The sequence below is a fragment of the Bufo gargarizans genome, chromosome 8 (assembly GCF_014858855.1).
Source record: "Bufo gargarizans isolate SCDJY-AF-19 chromosome 8, ASM1485885v1, whole genome shotgun sequence".
In the NCBI taxonomy this organism is placed as follows: Eukaryota; Metazoa; Chordata; class Amphibia; order Anura; family Bufonidae; genus Bufo; species Bufo gargarizans.
Genome location: NC_058087.1, coordinates 52,406,736 through 52,432,431, shown reverse-complemented (window position 1 = coordinate 52,432,431; position 25,696 = coordinate 52,406,736). Strand labels below are relative to the sequence as shown.

General features: G+C 43.2%; 1 protein-coding gene across 2 annotated transcripts in view; it reads right to left on the bottom strand.

The window, feature by feature from the left end:
- Nucleotides 1-937: 937 nt before the first annotated feature.
- Nucleotides 938-25,696, bottom strand: part of RAMP1 (receptor activity modifying protein 1) — a 55,185-nt gene continuing 30,426 nt past the window's right edge. For both annotated transcript variants that reach the window (XM_044304979.1, XM_044304980.1), the window contains exons 2-3: nt 17,074-17,212; nt 938-2,741 (exon numbers count right to left, since the gene is read on the bottom strand). In XM_044304979.1, coding sequence (XP_044160914.1) covers nt 2,486-2,741; nt 17,074-17,212 — 395 coding nt within the window. In that variant the 3' untranslated portion in view covers nt 938-2,485. The remainder of the gene's footprint in view (nt 2,742-17,073; nt 17,213-25,696) is intronic.

Genomic DNA, 25,696 nt, shown 5'->3' with positions numbered 1-25,696 from the left:
CCGCTCTACTCTCTAACAATTAATAAAGGTCTGAGTCAGAATTTAACACAAGAATTCTGAGAAAATTTTAACACAAAATCACGCCTCTTTCCCATGAAGCCTCACCCTTTTTTGAGCATGTCGCAAAAATAAGGGTAGAAACCCTAGCTCCACCAAAAATTTAGTCAAAATGCAACACTTTTAAGACAGATTTTAGGTGCAGACACATTGGTACATTTAGGCTATTATTTCTGGGTACCAGATCCCTGTTTACACCGAACGATCTGCTGCCAGAAACCATGATTTTTGTCCGCATGAAGCATGGTTTCACCCGATGAACATGCCCTTGTATGACACTATTACCCTGTTAGAATAAGCCCTATAATATATATTACAATCTCTATCCTCTACAGATCAACAAAAGAAATGTAACAATTGTCAAACTATATAAATACATTTATTACAGTAAATCAGAAAAAATAAAATAGACAATTTTAAATTTTTACTTATCCAAAATAGATTATTCTCTGCTGAATTTAAAGCTGTTACAAATCCTGAAATAAAATATTACACAATTCTGAGGATAGCAGTCCTTTAAATATTGTGAGATTGGCCATATTGTACCTGCATTACTCATTCTAATATTGTATAAGGAGGAGCTGTCACCCTGATCTGTGGTCAGTACTCAGAATATCCCTGATATCATGTGATGGACCATGTGATGAGCGCAGTGACGTCACCAAAGGTCCTTTTCCTCCCAGGTCATCAAAGAAGAAGACAGAAGAAAATCTGGGCTGCGCAAACAAGTGGATGAGGTGAGTTAAATTATATATATATTTTTTTTAACCCCTCCATCCCTATTTTACTAAGCAGTCTGTATTAAGAATGCTATTATTTTCCCTTATAACCATGTTATAAGGGAAAATTAAAAAAAATCTACACAGCACCTAACCCAAACCTGAACTTCGGGTTTGGGTCTGGGTACCAAACATGCCGATTTTTCGCACGCGCGTGCAAAACGCATTAAAACGCTTTGCACTCACATGGAAAAATCGCGCATTTTTCCACAACACACCCGCATCCTATTCGGCCCTCAAACGCGACGCCCGTGTGAAAGAGGCCTTATACCGTACACAGAATATTTCTTACTAATAATGAACATTAGTACAGTATTTAAATTAGTTTTCTTAGATTTTGATATTAATGACCTATCCCCACGATAGGCCATCAATATCTGATCGGTGGAGGTCTGATACCCCACACCCTCGCCAATCAGCTGTTTCTGAGTAACTCCAGTGGTGCAACTATACAGCATCGCTGGAGCTACACTGAAAAACCTGATGGTAGGCCATCAATGTTAAAACTGTGGAAAGCCCTTTTAAAGGGGTTCTCCAGAATTGACATGGCATATCCTCATCCTATACATGTAGGTCATCAGTATGAGATCGGCGGGGGTCCGACACACAGGACACTCAAGTGAAAGGGGCTGAGGTGCAATACCAAGCACAGCACTATACAAGGTACTGCACTGTGGCCTCCTCAAACCACTGATCGGATGGGGTCCTGGGAGTTGGACCCCCGCTGATCTCATATTGATGACCTATCTGTAGAATAGGTCATCAATAAGTAAATTCTAGAGAACCTCTTTAAGGCTGCAGAGAACATTGATTACTTTATTCTTATATTCTTCACATAGGTATGCTACAGATCTGTTGAGTGTGAGCATCAGTGATTCTGCCTCATATACATCTGTTATTTCAGTGCTGATCATCAATGGAAAAGTGAGCATACCCGGTCCCGACTGAGATAAATGAGGTAAAGTAATTCCCAAATGCTATTGCTTAAGGTGCGTATTTACTTTAGATGGCTATCATCCAAACACTCTAATGCCGGACACCTTTTCTTCTCGACTCTCCCATACACGTGTTCAATGGGAAGAGGGGAGAAAGTCGCTCACACCCTTACAGATACCCCATGCGGTGGCTTATCTCCCGTTAGAACAAAAGGATTGGGCATACTGAAATTCATTGGCCCAATTATACTTTTCCCCAAAAACATCATTTGTGAGGGACCCCCACACACATTAGACAATTAGTGTGGATTTGGCAGACTTTTCTGTAATGTGTATGGGGGGAGCGTGTAGAATTTTTTTGAAGAAAATAGTATATTCATTTCAATGGAGAGGCGACTTCTCTGTACATGGTCAGGACTGTAGATATTCAATTTTTAGGATCATTGGGGGTCCCATACTCTGGTTGACATTTTACAGATAATGCCTACTGTAGACTAAGTTAAGCTTGAATATCTGCCTGGTTATAGTTCTTCTATATTAGGTTCTAGTCAGACAGACGCATCCTAGAAGGAAGTGGCCTTCTCTGACACTTCCAAGGCCCAGAACAGCCCCAGTCTGAAGGCCAGCGTAGACTGGAGAACTACCATCACTGATTCCTTCTCTTGGAAAGGTTATCTCCAGACATGGGGTCTATGTACTTAGCAGTCCACATTGTCAAACAATTCCTTCACTGCGTTTGCTCCTCCATACGACCAGTCCTGTCATAAGAAGTGTTATAAGGACAGGGATAAAGATGAAAGAGCACAGGATGGGCAGCGGAGGGTCAGCTGGCAGCCGGCCAGTCAGGGCACAGTTCTTGAAATACTTCTTATGAATATCTGTGAAGAACCTATCCACTATGTGGTTTGGCCAGTAGCAGTTCTGATGGTAGGCCAGCAGGCTGGTACAGTTTGTGACTTCAGTGTAGATCCTGTAAGAGAAAGAAAAGACATATACCATTATATATGTAGGAATGATCATTACTGAAACTTGGCACCAAAATCAATGTTTTGTGTTGTTTCTACGTTATCCCTCCTGGAAATGTATGGATACATTGACAGCTCGGTAGTACTATTCCCCTTGTCAATAGGGAGTGTCCCTCCACAGTCTGACACTATTCGGTACCAACTACACTGTGTCAGTGCGTAGGGACATGCCCTACTGGCAAAGAGTAATGGTAATGATTGGTTAGCAATTTATTAATACATTTCCAGGAGGAATATGAGAGGAACAGCACAACACAGAGTTCAAAGAAAATATTTTTCAGAGTAGTTATTTCATGAAAAATACAATTACTTATTAACACCGGCAAGTCAGGGAGGGGCTTTTTCAGAATATTTTTGTACCTCTTTATTGACCTATTTTCCATTCTGATTGGAGTAATGGAGTAATCAGCTCAATAAAACTTTTGTTCTCTTTAAAAGAGCTGACCGCAGCATGTAACTTCTTCCGTCTGCTTCATCGATTAGTCTCTGCAGTAAAGGCGGATTTAAGGTGCATTTAGACGCACCTATAATCATCCAGATTATTGGGAACAACCGTTGCTGATCATCTGGCCATCTAAATGGGCCGCCGGTCACACGATGAACAAGCGAAACGCTCATTCATCGGGTGAACCTGTTGTTTGTGCAGGCACCACCAATATCTGCTGCTCAGAAGCCATGATTCTGTATGAGGACGAGGAAACGCAATAGCCATCCCTCGTCCTCATACACTGCAGGTAAATGCGCAGTCTCCTTCACTGAACGAGCAGCCGACTGTCAGGAAGGAACGCTTCCATCCCGACAATCGGCCGCTCAGTCGGCCCGTGTAAACCTACCTTTACATTGCCCAACTGTTGGGCCTCTTGCACATGAACGATACGGATTAAGTCCGGATGCATTCAGGGTGCGTTCAGGAAAACTCGCACCATTTCGCAAGCAAGTTCAGTCAGTTTTGTTTGCGATTGAGTTCAGTTGTTCAGTTTTATCGTGTGGGGGAAATGCGCATTGATGCGTTTTTCACGCACGTGATAAAAAACTGAATGTTTACAAACAACATCTCTTAGCAACCATAAGTGAAAAACGCATCGCACCCGCACTTGCTTGACAACCATAAAATCCTGCAGTTTTCGCAGTGGCCACTAAGCCTAATAATAGACACCACTTCTTGTCTGTACAGATCACCTTACTGCAGTTACCTGCTTATCTGTCATTCTAATCCTGCCTGTAACAATATCCCCTCTGTGTACAGATAAGACAGGATCCACCATACACAATAGGTAATTGTCACATCTTATCTATTCTTTCCTTGTACAATGACCTCTGCACAGGTCACAGATCATGCCTAGAAAACTGTCCCACAGAAGTCAATGAGGTCCCTCCTGACCATTGTGTCTATGGACCTTGGGGCTGCCGTTAAGCTATTTTTTTAATGCTTTCTAAATGCTGTTAAGAACAGCTCAGGCAAGATGGCCGCCCCATAATTATGTTCAGGAAATAGAATTAAAAAAATCTGTAATCAGAAAATAAAAAGAAATTAGAAATAATGGATGTGTGTCACTATATGCTTTTAATTAGGGATGAAACATTCAAAGTCGATTTGCATAAAACTTAGTTTCAATACTGTACGGAGCGAGCGTTGAGCCGAAGTTATTACTTTGCGAAGTCTCGCGAGACTTTGCATCATAACTTCAGAAATTGATTAAGGCCTCTTTCACACTTGCGTTGTCCGGATCCGGCGTGTACTCCACTTGCCGGAATTACAAGCCGGATCCGGAAAAACGCAAGTGTACTGAAAGCATTTGAAGACGGATCCGTCTTCAAAATGCTTTCAGTGTTACTATGGCAGCCAGGACGCTATTAAAGTCCTGGTTGCCATAGTAGTAGTGGGGAGCGGGGGAGCAGCATACTTACCATCCGTGCGGCTCCCGGGGCGCTCCAGAATGACGTCAGAGCGCCCCATGCGCATGGATGATGTGCCATGCGATCACGTCATCCATGCGCTTGGGGCGCCCTGATGTCACTCTGGAGCGCCCCGGGAGCCGCACGGATGGTAAGTATGCTGCTCCCCGCTGCACTTTACCATGGCTGCCAGGACTTTAGCGTCCCGGCAGCCATGGTAACCATTGAGAAAAAGCTAAACGTCGCATCCGGCAATGCGCCGAAACGACGTTTAGCTTAAGGCCGGATCCGGATCAATGCCTTTCAATGGGCATTCATTCCGGATCCTGCCTTGCGGCAAGTGTTCCGGATTTTTGGCCGGAGCAAAAAGCGCAGCATGCTGCGCTATTTGCTGCGGCCAAAAAACGTTCCGTTCCGGAACGGAAGACATCCTGATGCATCCTGAAGCATCCTGAAGGACGGACTGTCCATTCAGAATGCATTAGGAAAATCCTGATCAGTATTCTTCCGGCATAGAGCCCCGACGACTGAACTCTATGCCGGAAGACTATAACGCAGATGTGAAAGAGCCCTTAGGGTATTTTCACACTAGCGTTTTTTTTTTTTCCGGCATAGAGTTCCGTTCTAGGGGCTCAATACCGGAAAAGAACTGATCAGTTATATCCTAATGCATTCTGAATGCATTCTGAAGCAATCTGTTCAGGATGCATCAGGATGTCTTCAGTTCAGTCTTTTTGACTGATCAGGACGGTGATAATACTGCAGCATGCAACGGTTTTATCTCCAGCCCAAAAAACTGAACACTTGCCTGAATCCCGGATCCGGCATTTTACATAGGAATGTATTAGTGCCGGATCCGGCATTTAAAATACAGCAATGCCGAAAAAAAAAAATTGATGCCGGATCCATTTTTGCGGATGAAACCGGAAAGACGGATCGGGCATTTCAATGAATTTGTAAGACGGATCAGGATCTTGATCAGTCTTACAAATGTCATCAGTTGGCATACGTTTTGAAGAATCCGGCTGGCAGTTCCGGTGACGGAACTGCTTGCCGGATCACTCTGCCGCAAGTGTGAAAGTACCCTTATACCGTAAAGAAACATTTCCGAAACTCGGGTTCGCACGTCCACAAAATGGATCCGGATCCGTTCTGCAACTGTTGCGGAACGGATCCAGACCCATTAATTTTCAATGAGGCCAGAAAAGATGCGGGCAGCACACAGTGTGCTGTCCGTATCCGCACTTCCGTTCTGCAAAAAGTAGAACACCGCAGACACGGACAAGAAAAGTTGCAGCCATGTGCGGTCGGCAAAATGCCGAATGCACATGACCGGTGTCCGTGTTTTGCGGATCCGCAATTTTGAGGACCGCAAAACACTTGCGCATGTGTGAATGGACCCTAACTCAGTGAATGGACCCTAACTCATCGGAGCCAATACATTCTAATACAGCTAAATTTGTATGCGATTCGACTTCGGATGTTTCTTCCGAAGTCGGTTCGCTTATCCCTAGTTTTAATTGGCAGATACAATTTTTGGTGACACATTTCCTTTAAGTCTGCATCCTTCTTCTATCCTAGACAGGATAACTCACACGGCACATTTATTTTATCTAGATCTTTCCCTGTCTACAGCTACTCCTAGTAAAATGCTGCTCATTAGTGACTTCAGCTCTATTAGCTTTACACATTACGAATCTTAATTACTCTGCAAACAAAAGAAAGGACGTACACAGTCTTATCAGCAGTCCGTGCTGAGAAAAACTGCGATTCAATGTGCCACGCAATTGTGCCAGTAGTTGCTATAGAAGACCAGGGTTTGATCAGGAGAAGGATATTTATTTATTTAGGTTATGCACTTATATAGCACTACTATACTCCACAGCACTTTACATTGGGGCTCACAATCTAAGGTCCCTATCAGTGTGTCTTTGGAGCGTGGGAGGAAACCCCCACACACACACACTGGCAGAACATACAAACTCCATGCAGATGTTGTCCTTGGTTGGTTTCGAACCTAGGACCCCAGCGCTACAAAGCACCACTAAGCCATCGTGCTGGCCATTATTTTGGCATATGATTGGTTAACACCTTAGATGAGCTATAAACACACAGGGGGTCATTTACTAGGCTGAAATACGCCTAAATTAGGCATATTTTAGATGCAGATGGTGCAATGGTTAGTTGCACCGCTATCGGTGACTTTGCCCCACTCAGGCCAGTTCTAAAATTGTGGTCGTGGCACGGGCGGGGAAGGGGACGGGCCAGCAGGCCCGTCTCTTTCATCATTTTCTACGCCTTTTTTGGGGCATAGAAAATGGTCTAAATATAAGACAGCTTATAATACGCTGGTCTTAATAAAGCCCCATAGCTGGCGGTGGTTCCGCCGAAGTTATGAAGAGGCGCTGGCTTCTCCATAACTTCGGCGCATCCAGCGCCCGTTCTAAATGTAAGGGCTTTATTAAGACTGGCGTTTTATAAATCTGCCCCACAGTATATTACAGACATCTCTACCTGAAGTGCCTTACTTCTCCGATAAACGGTTGCCCCCTTTATGAACGTCCTACTGCACGGTGCACATCATGTGTTCATACACAATGGGCAACATGAATAGTACCTGCTCATAGCAGGGCAAAGCCACAGCAGGGCTTACACCTGGAAAGTACAAGGCTTGGGAAGGGTTACTGTGGGATTATTGTAACCTCCAGTGGCAGTGTGCCCTTTACAGCAGCACATAGAACATTTCCTAAAGCGCTCTGGATTTTTATAGTAATGATGTCAACACTCTTCAAGGTCAGCGAATTGCAGTGTGGGAATGGAGTACCTATGGGACATATGGTCTGTCAGCTTAGGGTAAAGGAGCCTGAGTCATTCACCCTAGGGGTTCATGGCTTCCTCTTAATCATTCTCTAGGAATAGTACAGTTTCTAAATGAAATATGCATGGCTGCAGAAGATTCTTCACCGATACACTTTATATAATGGCGTAGCCTGTCCCGACACTAAAGCTAGCAGAAGGCATCTGATAACACTTCCTGGTCACCATTAGATGTTTATGTTCATTTAGATTTTTACTATTATCTTACAGTTCCTGTGTGCAATATAGAGGCTCGGCGCTTCTCTGACTTCTACTTCTACAACCCTGACATTACTGGACAGGTGCAGATAAAACTCATCGCCCCTTCTTCCCACACTCTATGGCTGACCCAGGCAGCTGCTCTTACATACAGTACATAATGTGAGAGTCCTTGGTGACTTGGTCATGTCATGTTTCATATGTGAAAGAAGATCACTCTTACGGAGGGTAAACTAATTTATTTGGACAGAGTGAGTTCACTATTTGGGTTCTTTAGAGCCCATAATATCTTTATACACTTGCAGCCACAAGTACTATTATAATATAATAGAAACAATCTTTTGAGAATCTGTGGACCTTGTTCATGTTGCATTATGTTGAATATATACAAACATTCACCGCACAAATATAATACCCTCCAGTCCAAAGACCACAAGCGGCTACCCCACACTACGCTAGGATATCGAAACCATCCATATTGCCAGAGAAGTATATTTGAAGTGCTGTCCCCATCCATATATCAGACAGTATGAACGCTAACCTGATTCTTGGTGTTCTCCCAGTCTGTAACCAGTTATCCTGGTGAAAGATTGGGAGATATATCCCTTATATAGTGAGGGTTCTCCAAAGTGCTCAGGCCGATTCCTGTTATAATCAATGTGGTCCGGTGGGCAGGCAGCACTTTCCAGCTATGCCTGATCCAGAGAACTCCAGCAGGTTGTTCCCTGCTGGAACAGCCTGCTGGATGCCTCCAATGCTGGTGTGAAAGTAGCCTAAAACTATAAGCAAAGTTGCACTATTTTTCATTTTAGATACAAAGACCTCTTTGTTCCATCTTGAAATGTATGACCTGTCCCTAACTCTGGGACCAGCACCTATCTCAAAAACGGGGCCCCAACATCAGTGGGGAGCACACCATGCACACCTTTCTCCATTCAATTCTAATCTACAGGTCTTTCAGAAAAATAGCCGAGTGAGTGTGCTTGGCTATTTTTCTTAGAAGTTCTAAAGCAGTGAATGGAGAGGATACAACACTTTCCATTCACATCAGGTCCGGTTCTTGAGCTAGGAGGAGGTCCTGTAGGGAGTGACATGCCAGAAATTGCCAGATGGGACAACCCCTTAAATGTTGAGGATAAATGGATCCCAGCAATGGTTTTGAGTAAAGATATGACCATGCATGAGCAGCTCTTTTCACATTATAATCGATTGCAGTCACAGAAACCTGTCACTGGTCTTTTTGTATGTTTCCTTAACTCATTTATTAGATAGAGGTCATAAACAGGCAGATCTTCACTGATGCGACCTGTATGACGTTCTCATTAACGTGCATCATGGGGGGAAAACTAAACAACCTAAAATAAGAAAATATTACACAAAGCTTCAGATGAGAAGCAGATAGGAAGTCATGCACAGGACAAAATTACAGCTCCATACTGGGTTGCAGGAGCGGATTGGCCATAGACCTTACAAGGAAATTTTCTGGTGGGCCGATGCCCAGGGGGCCGCACAAGCCCTCCTCTCTGCCATTGGCCGGGTATATAATTAGTGGTACTTAACACTGTGAGAATCAGGTACTCATGTACCCGGCCAGCAACCACACATACCCTACTGAATTCAACTGCTGTGGCCTACATCTCACCTCTTAAGCCCCCTGCTCCATAGATTACTGGAGGAAGAGGACAGCAAATGGCATATATTGATGGACACCTTAAAGGGGCAGCTTTTGGGCCAATATATTGTGCTTCAGTGTGGTATATGGTTCTGATGGGATGGTATTTTGCACTATGATATTGCTGACCCACCTACTTGTGTTGCCCTGCCTTCTGTCAATTTGAACCCACCGACAAGAAGAATACGGACAAGAATAGGACATGTTCTATCATTTGCGTAATGGACACACGGTTTACTTTTTTTTGTGGATCCATAGAAATGAACGGATCTGTGTGCAATCTGCAAAAATTGCAGATGGGACATGGATGCAGAATACGGTCATGTATTTTTTAGCAGACTATCTAATAAGGCCACCTCTACATAGCGACTTCCATATATTGCATGCATCCATTGAACTTTACAGGGGATTAAAAAGTCACATACATCTTGCAGTAATTGCAGATATTCCCAAAGTTTTGAGAATGTGACAAGTTGCATGCAACATAAGTCGCAAAAAGCTGCACCTTTTGTGATTTTCGGAACTGTTGGCTAAAAGCGAACACATCATGAGATCTCAATATTCTTGGGGAAAATCTGAAACTGCCAAAGATCAGTTCATAGGTGCTCATTACGTCACACTAGAAAGCTCTCCCAGTTTTTCCAGCTGTGTTCTAGACATGTATACAAAACCTATAATTTCCATAATGAGCAGAAGGTTATACGCAAACAGTGTTCTCTCTGAATTCCCCCCAGCTCTTCGTTTTCCCATGATGAGCTGCACTGACTTCATCCCTGGAATGGTGGTAATGTTATTTATCATAGAAATGACCTGTTTGACTTTAATGCACGGAACTGGAAGTCCAGAGCCGACTTCTCTCTGAGAGCAGGAAATAGTTTGCACATGGATACATTTCCTATACATTACAAATCGCTGTTCTCCATCAGAAGCTATTGTGTACGGGTTAGAATAAATTGAGAGTGAGAGATCATGGAACAGAAGTGTATAACGCAGCCTCTATGGGGAAAAGAAACTTTTACTGTTCATTTTCTTATTTTTATCCCCTTATATTTTAAGACTTTTGAAAGCTCTTATCTCCAAGGAGATGAGGGAACGGTCTCCGAGAGTTCAGTTACTATGGAAACGTAATATTTTATTGTGAATATTTAGTTTTGAATGTGTCCAGGTCAATATGTTGTTGAGCGCTATTCACAGGCTCTACTGCACTTTCGACCAAGATAAGAAACGAATAAACCAGGGAGGATACCGCGCAAGCGCTTCTTCATTAGCCGGCCATACACATTCGATAGCTGTAGCTAGTTCTCCTGACCCCCCTCCATATACCATCAGTCCCCCCAAAAACGTGTATATATATATATATATATATATATATTCAATTGGGAGACAGGAGAAAGCCACTGCCAGACACCTTTGGTATACTAAAGGAACGCTATACCATAGGAATCAAGTACATTTATGGACAGCACGAGGCGCAATATCACAACCAAGTCTCAAAATAGATTTTAGTTTATTGAAGGACAACGCGTTTCGGGGTACACGACCCCTTTATCAAGTCTAACTGAAAGTAACAGTATAAAATGCTATAAAAGATAATTGATAAATATTGAAAAAAATGATACAAAGAAACATTGAGATCTATCTCTAGACATATCGTGGGGGAAACCTCCCCCAGACAAAATATAATCAACATAAATCACCAGGTATACACATGGGGGAAGAGACGTTTTGTGCTTGGAAGATAGAAGAACATCCATCTCTAGGTAATGACATGCTGTTCTAATTCCTGCTTCATGTGGAATGTTGGAGTACAGTGCAGCCACATCCAATGTCAACCAACTATAGGAAGGTTTCCAATTGATGTCCTTCAGTAGTAAGATGAGCTGTGAGGAATCTCTTAACCACATAATGCAAAACGCCGTGCATGTACGGCAGGGGATGCATTGCTAGAATGCATTCCGTCGTACATGCACGGCGGGCTGATCGAGCGGGCACCAGAGCGGTGCACGCCCGATCATTGCAGGGGTCCGGCAGTCCCTGGTAGCTGAGCCCCTTCTGTATCCGCCGGCATTGCTGTAAAAGCCGATGGCAGCGGATTAACCCCTTATATGCCGCGGTCCGCGCTGACCGCAACATAGAAGTGGTTTGCGGCGGGTGAAGGAGCGCATTGTGTCCCCGCGCTGCTGTGGCAGGGACTCGATGTGTCAGAAGGCAGCCTGATGCCATGCAGAGGCTGCCCAATGCCTTGCACGGCATCAGGACCTGCCTTCTACGGGTGCCAAGGAGATCCAGCCTTGGCACCCGTAAAAATGAAATATTTTGATTCAAATTTACCACTGTCATGAAGTACAATATGTGACGAGAAAACAATCTCAGAATGGCCTGGATAAGTAAAAGTGTTTTAAAGTTATCAGCACATAAAGTGACACATGTCAAATTAGCAAAAATCAGTCTGGTCCTTAAGGTGAAAAATTACCCAGCCCTTAAGGGGTTAAAAAGGATGGGAGATTTGTAACGTCTTTTTGTAAAAAGATGTCTACATAATGAGAGAGGTTGCGGGTCAATGAATCTATTCCAGAAATAATTGGTCTACCTAGGGGGTTATTGACATCTGTAAGTACTTTCGGTAGGTGGTAAAACAGTGCAGTGTTTAGATGGTCAATAGTTATGTACTCTTTTTCTCTTTTAGTTAACACGTGATCCTCCTCAGCTCTTCTCAACAGAGTGGTGAGGCTCTTTTTATCTTCCTCAAGTGGATTGGAGGGTAGGGGTTCGTAATATGTTGGGTCCCCTAGGATCCTAATTACTTCTTTTATATAGTCATATTTGTCTTGTAGTATTATTCCTCCTCCTTTGTCGGCGTTCCTGATAACCAGAAGGTCATTGTTATTTAACTCAGTGTTTGTTTTTCTTCTTTGGTTAAATCATTTCTGATTTTAGTTTTTTCGTTTATACTCCTTATGTCTTTAGATACCAGTGAGAAAAAGGTATTGATGTGGTTCCCTCTGTGATGGGTAGGATTGAATGTTGATTTTGGTTTTAGGTCAGTATGAACAATAGCTGATGAGTCTGTGTTTCCTGGATCATTTCCCTTTGCATTAATATTCAGTTTTATGGTTTCTATGACAAAATGCCTTTTGAGCGTGATGTTTCTAAGGCTACTTTCACACTAGCGTTCGGGCGGATCCGTTCTGAACGGATCCGCTCATAATAATGCAGACGGAGGCTCCGTTCAGAACGGATCCGTCTGCATTATTTATAGCATAGAACAGCTAAGTGTGAAAATAGCCTAGTACGGATCCGTCCAGACTTTCAATGTAAAGTCAATGGGGGACGGATCCGCTTGAAGATTGAGCCACATTGTGGCATCTTCAAACGGATCCGTCCCCATTGACTTACATTGAAAGTCTGGACGGATCCGCACGGATCCGCACGCCTCCGCACGGCCAGGCGGACACCCGAACGCTGCAAGCAGCGTTCAGCTGTCCGCCTGTCCGTGCGGAGGCGAGCGGAGCGGAGGCTGAACGCCGCCAGACTGATGCAGTCTGAGCGGATCCGCTCCATTCAGACTGCATCAGGGCTGGACGGCTGCGTTCGGGTCCGCTCGTGAGCTCCTTCAAACGGAGCTCACGAGCGGACACCCGAACGCTAGTGTGAAAGCAGCCTAACAAAGGTATTGAGATCCACAAAAAGTTCAAACTCGTTGAGCAGGGCAAAAAAGACACTTTTGGTGGCTGCTTATCTCCAGGGAGGGTAAGGGTAAGGGTAACAGACGAAAATATTCACTTCACCCGATCCTTCCCTCCCAACATCATCTGGGAGCTCCCCACACACATTAGTCTGAAGTTGTTCAACTAAAACAATCATTTTTGGGTGAAATTTGTCAAAGAATGATAATTTTAGCCATATGGTGACAAATCTGAAAATAAATTGGCCGTATTTGAAACTATCGGCCAGTACTTATGTTTAACCCCCTTCCAGTGATTTTCCATTTTCATATTTTACTCCCTGCCTTCCTGGAGCACACGTACAAAGGCTTGTTGTTTGCAAGTTGTACTTTTTAGGCCTCATGCACACGGCGTGACAGTATTGTGGCCCGCAAACAGCGGGTCCACAATACAAGGGCAAATTGTGGTCCCCAATGCACGGAACAGCCGCACAACGGACATGTGCATGAGGTCTTAATGGCATACAATTTAGTGGGAAGCTTGAATGAAATTCCAAATACGGTGGAATTGGGGAAAAAAAATATTTTCATCACAGTTTTATGGGTTTTGTTTTTATGGCATTTCCTATGTAGTAAAACTGACATGCTACCTTTATTCAGCAGGTCAGAACAATTGCCGCAAAACCACATTTTTATAGTTTTTCTTAGGTTTTAATACTTTAAAAATAAATAAAGGGAAAACACTCCATAACTTTTTAAGGCCTCTTTCACACTTCCATTGTCCGGATCCGTCGCGTACTCCATTTGCCGGAAGTGCCCGCCGAATCCGGAAAAACGCAAGTGAACTGAAAGCATTTGAAGACTGATCCGTCTTCAAAATGCGTTCAGTGTTACTATGGCAGCCAGGACGCTATTAAAGTCCTGGTTGCCATAGTAGTAGTGGGGAGCGGGGGAGCAGTATACTTACCGTCCGTGCGGCTCCCGGGGCGCTCCAGAGTGACGTCAGAGCGCCCCATGCACATGGATGACGTGCCATGCGATCACGTGTTCCATGCGGGTGGGGCGCCCTGACGTCACTCTGGAGCGCCCCGGGAGCCGCACGGACTGTAAGTATACTGCTCCCCCACTACACTTTACCATGGCTGCCAGGACTTTAGCGTCCTGGCAGCCATGGTAACCATTCAGAAAAAGCTAAACGTCGGATCCGGCAATGCGCGGAAACGACGTTTAAACAACCTTTCAATGGGCATTAATTCCGGATCCGGCCTTGCGGCAAGTGTTCAGGATTTTTGGCCGGAGCAAAAAGCGCAGCATGCTGCGGTATTTTCTCCGGCCAAAAAACGTTCCGGTCCTGAACTGAAGACGTCCTGATGCATCCTGAATGGATTTCTCTCCATTCAGAATGCATGGGGATAATCCTGATCAGGATTCTTCCGGCATAGAGCCCGGACGACGGAACTCTATGCCGGAAGAAAAGAACGCAAGTGTGAAAGAGCCCTTATATCTATGCAGATGGCAGGCTCATATTTTGCGAGGTGATCTGCATTTTTCATTGATATCATTTTGGGGTGTGTACACCTTTTTGATCACAGGAGATGAAGCAACGAGAAAAAAAAAAAGCTATGAATTGGTAATTTTGATTTTCACCATACTAGATAAATACTTTTGTATTTGAATATTATGGGCATATTGGGATGTGGCATTACTAATAATCTTTATTTTTTTTAATTTTATTTATTTTTTTAACGTGGGGATATGGGAGTGATAGAATTTTTTTTTATTTTTTTTTTATATTATTTGTGACCTTTGTTCACACTTTAAGTGTCCATAAGGGACTTTAACCCGATAACAATGTCTGCCGTACAGATGTCAAGTCTTTAAAGATGGGGCCTGCTACAGAACGGAGAGAGCGTTACAGCAGACACCTGCGTCTAATGTGATTGCATATTGTGGTCCAAAATAAAAAATTATTATTCAAATCACCCCCTTTCCCCAAAGTCAAAATAAATATATTTAAACAAAAAAAAATCGATATCATGGAGATCGCTGCATGCGATAATGCCTGTACTATTAACATATGGAAAAAAAACATCTCTCACATGGTGATTGGCATAATGGAAAAAAAAAATAACGATGGCCGATAATCACTTTTCATCACTGTACCTCCCAAATTTTTTTTTTTTTTAAAAGGGATCAAAAAGTCATAGACACCCACACAAAATAGTATTATCAAAAACTACAGATCGTCCTGCAAAAAATGAGCCCCATACATCTCCATAGACATTACTATAAAAAGTTATGGGGGTCAGAATATGGCAATGGAAGTTTCAATCAAAAGTTTTTATAAACTTTTTTGTATTAAGGGTACTTTCACACTTGCGGCAGAGGATTCCGGCAGGCAGTTCCATCGCCGGAAACTGCTTGCCGGATCCGGCAATCTGGACGCAAATGGATGGCATTTGTCAGACAGATCCGGATCTGTCTTACAAATGCATTGAAAGATCGGATCCGTCTCTCCGGTATTTTTTTTTCCACAGATTTAAAAGGTCTGCACATGCGCGGACTGGAAAAACGAATCCTTCAATGCGGAAATTTTAATGCCGGATCGGGCACTAATACATTTCAATGGAAAGTAATGCCGGATCTGGCATTCCGGCAAGTGTTCAGGATTTTTAGCCGGAGAGAAAAATACAGCATGCTGCGGTATTTTCTCTGGCCAAAAATCGTAAGCGGGACTGAACTGATGCATCCTGATGCATACTGAACGGAATTGCTCTCCATTCAGAATGCATTAGGATAAAACTGATCTTTTTTTTCCCGGTATTGAGCCCCTGTGACGAAACTCAATACCCAAAGAAAAACGCTAGTGTTAAAGTGCCCTTAAACGCAAGAAAAACTATACCTATGTGGTATTGCCAAAGTTGTACTGACCTGGAGAATGAAGAGCACAAGTCAGTTTTACCGCATAGTAAACACCATACAAAGAATACCTGTAAAACTGTGGCGGAATTGTGTTTTTTTCCCAATTCTACCCCATTTGGAATTTTTTTCCATTGTTATTCAATATTAAAGACTTACAACTTATCCCACAAATAACAATATCTCATATGACTATGTCAATAGAAAAATTAAAACAAGTTATGGCTTTGGGAAGGCAGGGAGAGAAAAATGGATAATCACTGCATTAGAAACATGTAATTGTCTGATCGCTTCTCCGACAGACATGGTTTACTATTGCGGCTTATAGGAGGATGTTTCTATCAAGCCCTGCCACAGGCTCCACTGGAAGCCACGAGGTACTGTTGAACGAAGCAAAGCATTCAAAGCAGAATACGGTCCGAAGTCGATTCCAAATCATCCTTCAAAGTCTCCATGTCCTAGAAAAGTAAGCAAGATGCAGAGAGAGGAGGAGTTGAATGTTCCTGATTACATATTCTCATCTATATTAGATGATGTGGATATGGATAGTTTTATCCTCTGTAAACTCAATCTGTCAGTTTCCTCTGAGCTAGTAGGTGTTGACCAGCTGCCATGATGTATCCCATACACTGCACAGAGACTATAGGAGATCCTACTCCCCTATCTCTCTCTAGCACATCATTAGAAACAGCAGGAGTACTTTAAAAAGCAGTACTGAGCAGTGTAGCTGTGAGTCCAGCACTGGGATGAGGTAGTAAACGTACAGCCAGCAGCAGCATCTCTGTGTGTCACCATGGCTCTCTCTCCAGCAGCTCTTGTCCTTTTCCTTCCATAGACATCTCTGAGCTGCAGCTTGATCGCTCAAGGAACTGCTATAACCGGTCTTCAATAAAGACAGATTTTTTTTTTACCGCTGAATTGATTGTGAATGATCAGAAGGAGTGTAATAAGCGTAGAAAGAGGCATTTCCGTAATAACATATATTACAAAGTTTCTTGTTTCTACAATATTAAAAAGCTGAAGCAAAATGTTTTCTTTCACATGTACTCACTCTTCTGTTGCTTTCCAGTCGCACCACAGCTTCATCCCCAAGTCTTCCATCTTTAATTGGAATTGTAGTAGACAAAATTCATTTAGAAGGTTTGAATAAAATTCATTGTCACATTCTGCAAAAGCCATCAGTGGGGGGACTGGAAGGAAAAGAAATAAATAGTAGGTTACGTTCATCCAGTTCTAAGCGAGTACCTGTCAACTAGAACCTAAGTACATTAATGACACATGCTGATCGTGTGTATATTTACATGGTAATGGTGTCACTTTGTGTTATTATTACCGTACAAATAGCATAGACTGACAGATGCATGGCAGGTATATACACAACAAGAGGCACAGGTAACAGCGTCTCAGCACTCCTATAATACTAAGTGGACAGGAGAGTCACAGTTTTTTTTTTTACATATTCAGTTATCTAAAAATTAGTCGGCATCACATCCACATTTGTGTAAACAGGGGATGTGCTACTAAGGAAGCAAAGGAACAAACAAAAAGCATATGTATAAAAAAAAACATACAATTATTACACATATGTTGAATATAAATGCAAGTAACCAAGAGCGGATCGCCTTCTATATCAATGATTGGTGTAAATGGTCCCTAAGGGGCAGTTTTAATCAGTGTTTCTCCAGGTCAAGGACAAACCTTCCCAGCACATCATGTGGGAGTAAGCAGAAGATATGTTCACATCTGCCAATTATATTGTACTATTTCAGTGAAAGGGCTGGATAGGATAAAAACCACAAAATGTATCCTAGTTTGATTCATAGTCCAGGAACCTGGGTATAATAGCCTTTTAGATGAGAAAAGCCATCTTTCCTGTTCGGTCCATGGAGAATTAATTTGACTGATGCATTTTTCAACAAAAGTGAATCTAAGTTTGTTAATCAATGTGGACAGGGCATCCTGGGCAACAACTATACATACCCAATCCCACCCAGTCCCCTTAATGCCCCCAAATAGTAATTATTCCCCCTGTGCCACCACATAGTAGCTATGCCCTTTACAGGAAAAACAAAACAAAAAAAAACAGTAACTACTCACCTAGTTCCTCCGATGATCAGCACAATGTAGGACACTGTTACACATCACGCTGCTCACGGCTGGGCTGTGTAAGAGGAGTCCATAGGCTGACTCCCGGCATACACAGCTCCTACTACACAGCCCAGCAGTGTGGGGCCCCGGCAGCTGAGCTGAATGGTGAAGCAGGGAGCGAACGACTCTTTCAGCTCTAAAGGCAACTGTCTCTGTGTCCTATCGATGCACAGACAGTTAAGAGCAGGACATACGTCATCCGTTCCAGGACCACTAGACAGCCACTGAAATCCAGGACTGGTCTGCCGGATGCGGGAAAGTTGGGAGGTATGTATATGTTTCAGCTATATGTGGAAAGCCCAACTTGTTGGAAAGCTGTCATCCTAACACAATGCCAGATGATGGTCACAGAGTTCTTCTAGTATAACCCTACATATTTCTACTGCTCATGGTTGACATTGAAGCCTCTATGCACCTACTAGCAACAGGTCTGGCTGCAATACAACAAATAGACCTGTTCACATACTTTTACATGTACAGTATTTCTAGCTACAGTTTAGAGAAGATCTTCGTCATGGGTTGAGTGCAACTATATCTGATCCATCACTAGAATTAACATTGGTATATGGCCAATGCACCTCTAACCGTGACATTGAATAAACAGTAAAAACTATTTACAATCCTCTAAAATGTAAACCTGGGGTATGAAATGAATGAGGCATATCTGAAGACTACTTCTAGGTGTGAGGGTCCTTATCTATCTACCCCGTCCATTGAGAATAACAACATTACAATGTGCTGGGTGGTAAAGCACCATCTTGGTCACAAGCCTCATGTCTACTCAAACCTTGCTTATAATTTTAATTTGATATATATTTCCATGGTGACGTTATTAACATTCCTGAAATAGACTCATAATCTAATGATCAGCCTGTTAGATCAGATGTGGCTTTCTATACGGATGTGATAACAGTGTCATTTTGAAGCATTTTTGCAAATGAGGGTTTTTAAGCCCAAACCAGGAAAATATAAAGAAAATATTTTTGTCTCTTTATGTTCAGTTCCTTTTTTTCTAAATGAAATACATGCAAAACCTTGTCCAAATGTCTGAATTCAGTCCTAGGTCCTAGGCGATGCTACTCCCCTACAATTCTGTGCTGTAACCCATGGGCACTTTATGAGCCAAGACCACCGTTTGGTTTTTCTGTATGGCACCACCTTATGGAGGTATTTTCTCCTAGAGGGGGGGAATATCTTTGTAATATGGCATCCAATGGAGCATGCCCAATTTTGTACCCTTATTTCTGAAGTAACAGCACACATGGATTTGTACTATGAGTAAATGTAGAATCCCCTCCTTGCAAATGATGATGTCCGCAGTGCTATTATGATATGAGGTTGTGACTTATTCCATTCCAGTAAGGCAATTTACCAATACACAACTTAAGGTCACATTAGTCATGGTCCAGCTAATAAATACGGATGAGCTGCTTGTGCTAAAACTGTAGGCTCAGCTTTTCTTTGTGTGTTAGGATAATTGAATTTTCATAGATGTACCAGAAAATACATTTGGAAAACAGCGTAAAAAAAAAAAGGTGTTAAAATGGTCCTGTAATCCCTAGCCGCTGAGAAACCTATAGATTTCCCTTAACTACCTATATTGGACAATTGATTTCTAGATAATAGAAATTGGTGAAGCAGCTGAATACTGGTCAATAAATGATCCCACAGAGCAATTCATATCCTTCTATTTCTTGTCCAAGAGAAAAATTTAATTCTGTTCAGTGTAAGAATAAATGGTCTTTCCTAACAAGTTGCAACCTAAATATGGCGATTTCCAGGCCAACATTGTAGATGGGTTTGACATCCGTTGGGGCAGATTTACCAATCCTGTCTGATATTTAGGCAGTGTAAACTTAGACTAGAAAGTTTCAACATGAGCCAGATTTATTGACTGACGCTGGATAATAAATCTGGTGTACCCTTAGGGCTGATTCACATTGCCATATGAACGGGTCGGATCTGTTTGACTCACTTTCGGCAGACGGACGCTGCAGGCAGCGTTTTGGTGTCCGCCTTCGAAGCGGAATGGAGACGGAACGGAGCCAAACTGAGCCAAATTGATGCATGCTGAGCGGATCCTTATCCATTCAGAATGCATTAAGGGCAAAACTGATCCGTTTTGGACCGCTTGTGAGAGCCCTGAACAGATCTCACAAACGGAAACCAAAACGTCAAAGTAGCCTAATGTATGTTTTACTTGATCTAGCAGCGTAACGTACTAATGTCATATTTCTTCTTAGAACAACACCTTGAGGGCTCATGCACACGACCATAGCCTGTTTTGTGGTCCGCAAATTCACAAAACACAGAATTTTGTGGAACATAACGTCCGGTCCCGAATAGAACAGTCCTATCCTTGTCTGTATGTGTTCTATATTTTTACAGATGTCACGGAAGGGACATACGGATACAGACAGCACACAGTGTGCTCTCTGCGCCTTTTGTGTCCCCATTGAAGTGAATACACACATACACTCAGCTTTATATATTAGATGTGGCATGTCGGATACAGACCCATTCACTTTAATGGGGACACAAAAGATGTATGTCCTCTAAAGGAATCAGCACCGTTGCATTTACAATCACGAAATTTGGCACACAGGTACATCATCCGGGAAGGTTTTAGACCAGGTCTTAGCCAATAGAAGCTTGGTCACATGACCCTTATCAGCCAATAGAAGCTCGCAGGTCCTCCAGCCTCCACATACACAGTTTTACTCCAGGTTTCCATAACAACCCAGCCATTTTTCTTCACTGCTGTAGGAGAGCTTTAAAGGAAATCTGTCACCAGGATAATTGCTATTGAAGTAAAGCCATGGCCTAATAGCACTTAGTACCTTATTTCAAGATGTGCCTTTATTCCAGCAATAGATGTTTTTATCCTCTGAAAATCCAGTCTATTTGGTATGCAAATGAGCCAGTAAGGTGCCCAGAGGGGCATCACTCTTGCAGAAAGGAGCCCACATTGTGACACATTGTGACACGCCCCCTGTCACAATGTGTCCACCCTCAAAAGACTTAAAACCCTGCCCCCAGGTCCCTCTAACCCACGCCCCTGATCTGGTTAGGCCACACCCCTCCACTCCCCAGCTGACAGGGATTGAAAAAATGAAGGTAAAAATCAACTTCTGTCAGCTGCAGAGGGTGAATTTCTCCCTGCAGCTCACACTCAGACAGTACTGTGCTGCTGTCTTAGAGTAAGATGTTCAAAAGGACAAGCCCCAATCCAGTAAAGGCCACTGTTAAGGGGGCGGGCCCCTGTGGAGGTCACTGTCAAGGGGGTGGTATGCTGTGAAAGTCACTGTTAAAGGGGAAGACAGCTGTAAAGGTCAAAGTTAAGGGGGTGGGCTGCTGTGGAGGTCCAATTTTAAGGCACTGTGGGGGGGTCAGTGTTAAGGGATGGGGGGCTGTGGAGGTCACTGTTTTGGGGGAGGGGTACAGTAGAGGTCACTGTTTTAGTGGATAGTGTTGATATCTTTTAACGACACACACAAACATTAAATTAAATAGATTAAATATACCCGAGCGAAGCCGGCTCCTTCAGCTAGTATTATAACATATCTCAAATAGACTGCTGGAAAACACTGCAGACTTAGCACATCCACAATGTGTACATCTTATGTGGACGTACCCTTAATGTACTGACTTGTGGCAACCCGTTTGGCAGTGGCGTGCCTAGGGCGGGCAGGCCGCCACGGGTGTCAGCTATACAGGGGGTGCTGCAGCACTCCAGGCAGCAAACTTACTGGGCATAGACAGCGCTATATATATCTCTCTCATGCCTGCCACACCTCACATACAACTTACGCGCCACCGCACAGCCTCTACAGAGCGGCAACCAATCACTGCTTCTCACAAACGCCTCTGTAACTTCGCATTATGGACAATGTAGTCTTTCCAAGTAAGACGCGCACACTACTGGTTGACACTGAAACCAAAGATGCATTTCCCGGCAAAGTAATGGCCGATAGCTGGGAATGTGCTAAGCTGCTTTTTGATACAGGACGGGGAAATTAACGGGCGAGTGTGGTGCATGTTGTGATGTGGAGACATTGCAGGGGCTGATAGAACCTGGTGGGATACAAGAGGCTTGTAGTGGGAGCTGCTATAGGGAACGCAGTCTGGAAACAGCAGTGGGTACAATACTATGAATGGCACTGACAGATAATGCTTATACCGTAGATTTATTGTCCAGAAATTTCTGGACAATAAGAGGCTGGCGTACAGTGGGGTGCAAGGAGGGAGCGGAGCTCAGCAGTGCAGGAGTGGTGGGAAGGACATGTGAGGATGTCATGTGACCATAGGGGCGGACTCGGAGCTTTGTTTGGAGGAGAAAAAAATAAAAGTTATGAATTCAGTGCTTCTACAGAGCCAGTGGCTGATCTGTGTCTGCTGGCTGAATCCTCCACCGTTCAGCCTGAAGACACAGATCGCTTCTGGCCTGTGTGGGAGGAGCCTGAAGCCTTGGAATCTGCCTAAGCTCCTCCCACACAGTGCTGCAGAGCGTGTCTGTGTCTGCAGGGGAGAGCTGGATGTGAGCATCAGGAACAGGACAAGGTGACTAGTTGTGTTTTTTTTATTTTTTTAACACAGAGGTCATTGCTACTATGGAGGGGCCACAGAAATCATTGCTACTATGATGGGAGCACAGAAGGCTTTACTACTACAAAGGGAGGACAGAGGGCATTACTACTATGAAGGGGGCACAAAGGGCATTACTACTACAAAGGGGCACAGAGAGCCTTACTTCTGTTGAGGGGACACAATGGACATTATTACTATGAATGGGGCACAGAGGGCATTACTACTATAAAGGGAGCACAATGGGCATTACTATTACAAAGGGGCACAGAGGGCATTAATCCTGTGAAGGGGTGGGCATAACCATTATGGGGCACAGAATGGGCATTATTACTGTGATGGGGGCACAATGGGCATTACTACTATGAAGGGAGCGCCATGGGCATTACTATTATGAAGGGGGCACAATGGGTATTATTACTATGAAGGGGGCACAGAGGGTATTATTCATGTGGAGGGGGTTGGCATATCTGTTATGGGGAACAGAGCGGGCATTATTACTGTGAATGGCGCACAATGGGCATTACTACTGTGAAGGGGGCACAGAGGACATTACTCCTGTGAAGGGGGTTCACACAGAGTGGGCATAATTACTATAAAGGCGGCCTACTGTTAAAGGAGTACAGAGAGGGCATAACTACTGTGAGGGGGGCACAAAGAGGGCATTACTACTGTGAAAAGGGGACAGAGAGGGTATAACTACTGTGAGGGGGGCACAAAGAGGGCATTACTACTGTGAAAAGGGCACAATGAAGGGATAAGTACTTTAAGAGAAGAGAAAGAAAAGGACCCGCCCTGGGTGTCCCTAGGCACACCACTGCCCTTGCGTACACCATGAAACAGTGATCACAAGCAAAGATTACAGATCAGATATATATATATATATATATATATATATATATATACACAGGAATGTAAAAACAAAAAAAATAACTTATTAAGAGTCTGTTGTGCCGACTCTCCCCACCCTGCTCGGCTTGATTGGCAGGTTCCTCCCTATAAACAAAAAAGGAGACCGGTCAGTCAAGCCAACCAGGGTGAGGAAAGTCCACACAACAGACTCTTCGCCATGTAAGAAGTTATTTCTTAAAATAACGAGGGACATTTATCAAGACCGGTGTACGCATACGCTAGTCTTGATCTCCCTGAATGATGCCTCTTAATAAATTAGTCTCATCTCTGACTCTTCATGGGCCAGAATCTGAAGTCTATACCAGCTAGGGGCTGGTGTAGACTTCAGCTATACCTTATGCCAGTTTCTGGTACATTTAGTAAATCCAGTATCGGTGCTAAGACACCACCCCCTCCCTTTTCTAAAGTGGTGAAATTAGCAAAATTATGGTGCACATATGCCATGTGCCCTAATTTGAAACATTTTTACGCCACAACAATGGCGTAAAGATCTTTGTAAATGTCCGTCAAAGAGTTATCTGAAACACCATACAGTAAAATAGGTCTGTAATGAGGGAGCTTGTGGGGATTTAATTTAACTATTTTACCATTTCTTGTTATAGAGACCATTGCATGTTGAAATTTGTAATAATATGGAACAAATGGAAGGACTTGAATACTTGTTATCAGAAAAACACACAGGGGGACATTTATCAAAAATTTTATGTCGGCTTTTTGGAGTACAATTGTTGCAGCTGATGGTGCACAGCTGCTGTTAAGCAAAATGTTGGTACATTTGGCCTTCTGTGCCACTTTCAAAGGTGAAGTAGATCACTTTAGCTGAAATAAGTGCAATCACAATGCATGTGCACCAAATGTATTACGTCTTTGCTCCATTTTCATAAATTTGGCGGAGGTGCGCATAGCAACTCCGGTCTAAAAACTAACCTCAAATATGCCTTCAATGATAAATTCCCCCCACATTCTTGTGCTCTGTTCTTCTAATTATCATCTTAGAGGTATTATTTTTGCCTGAGGATCGTTCCAGAGGGGCTTGGTGTGAATATGACATGATGATAGATATTCCATATGTTGCTCATCTATACATTACTTTCCCACACAACTATGTAGACATCAGAATAAACAAGGGTTGTAAAGCTCTTTCTACAGTATCTTGGGCTCAGCCAGGAAGGGCATATCCGTTATTATTCAGACATCTACATTCAGTGTCGGACTAGGGTTCCTTGGTCCCCAATAATAATTTCCTATGGTGGGCCCTATCACTATATCATTAATATAGCGTAATAGTTTTCAATCAAAGAAATAGACCGCAGTAGTGGTCGATTAGCTCCAAAGGCAGCTAGAAAATTTGATTTTTCTCCTATCTACACTCTTACAAGATACTTAATCTTATTAAAGGGGTTGAAAAATATTCCGCAGTTTTCAAAACAGCACCTGGATCTGAATTCTTTTGTAATTGCATGTAATTCAAAATTTTGAATAGCCACTGAGTTTTTCAATAAAATGTATCTGTATAGCGCCACCTGCGGTTTGTTTTTTCCTTATTTCTTTGTCCTGCTCACTGAGATGGCTGCACATGCTCAGGTTCATACTTCAACTGCTTCCTGAGCTGTGATAGGGAGAACATGGACACGCCCCCTCAGCTCCAGCAGAAAAGACACACCCTCTGAGCTGTCAGCTTGATATAAATCTAGTAGAGCAATTAATGGGGAGATCTCTGGATCCATGTGAGGTACAGGGCTGGTTCTAGCTTTGTTAGAAAGAGATTGTCATGTGCTATATGATGTCTGATTTTAATTTTTTACATCAGTCATAGGATAACCTCTTTAAGTAAATATGTGCTGTGAGGTTTAATGAACTAATGAATAACCGGAAAGATGCTGTCTTACAGTAGATCAGGTATTCTTACAGTGCAGACAGGGGATACAGAAATGTTAAAAAGCCACAAGTGTTAAAAATGGTTCACATTATTGAGTCCTATAAACAGGGTCGGACTGGCCCATCAGAGGATCCTCCTGTAGACCCAAACT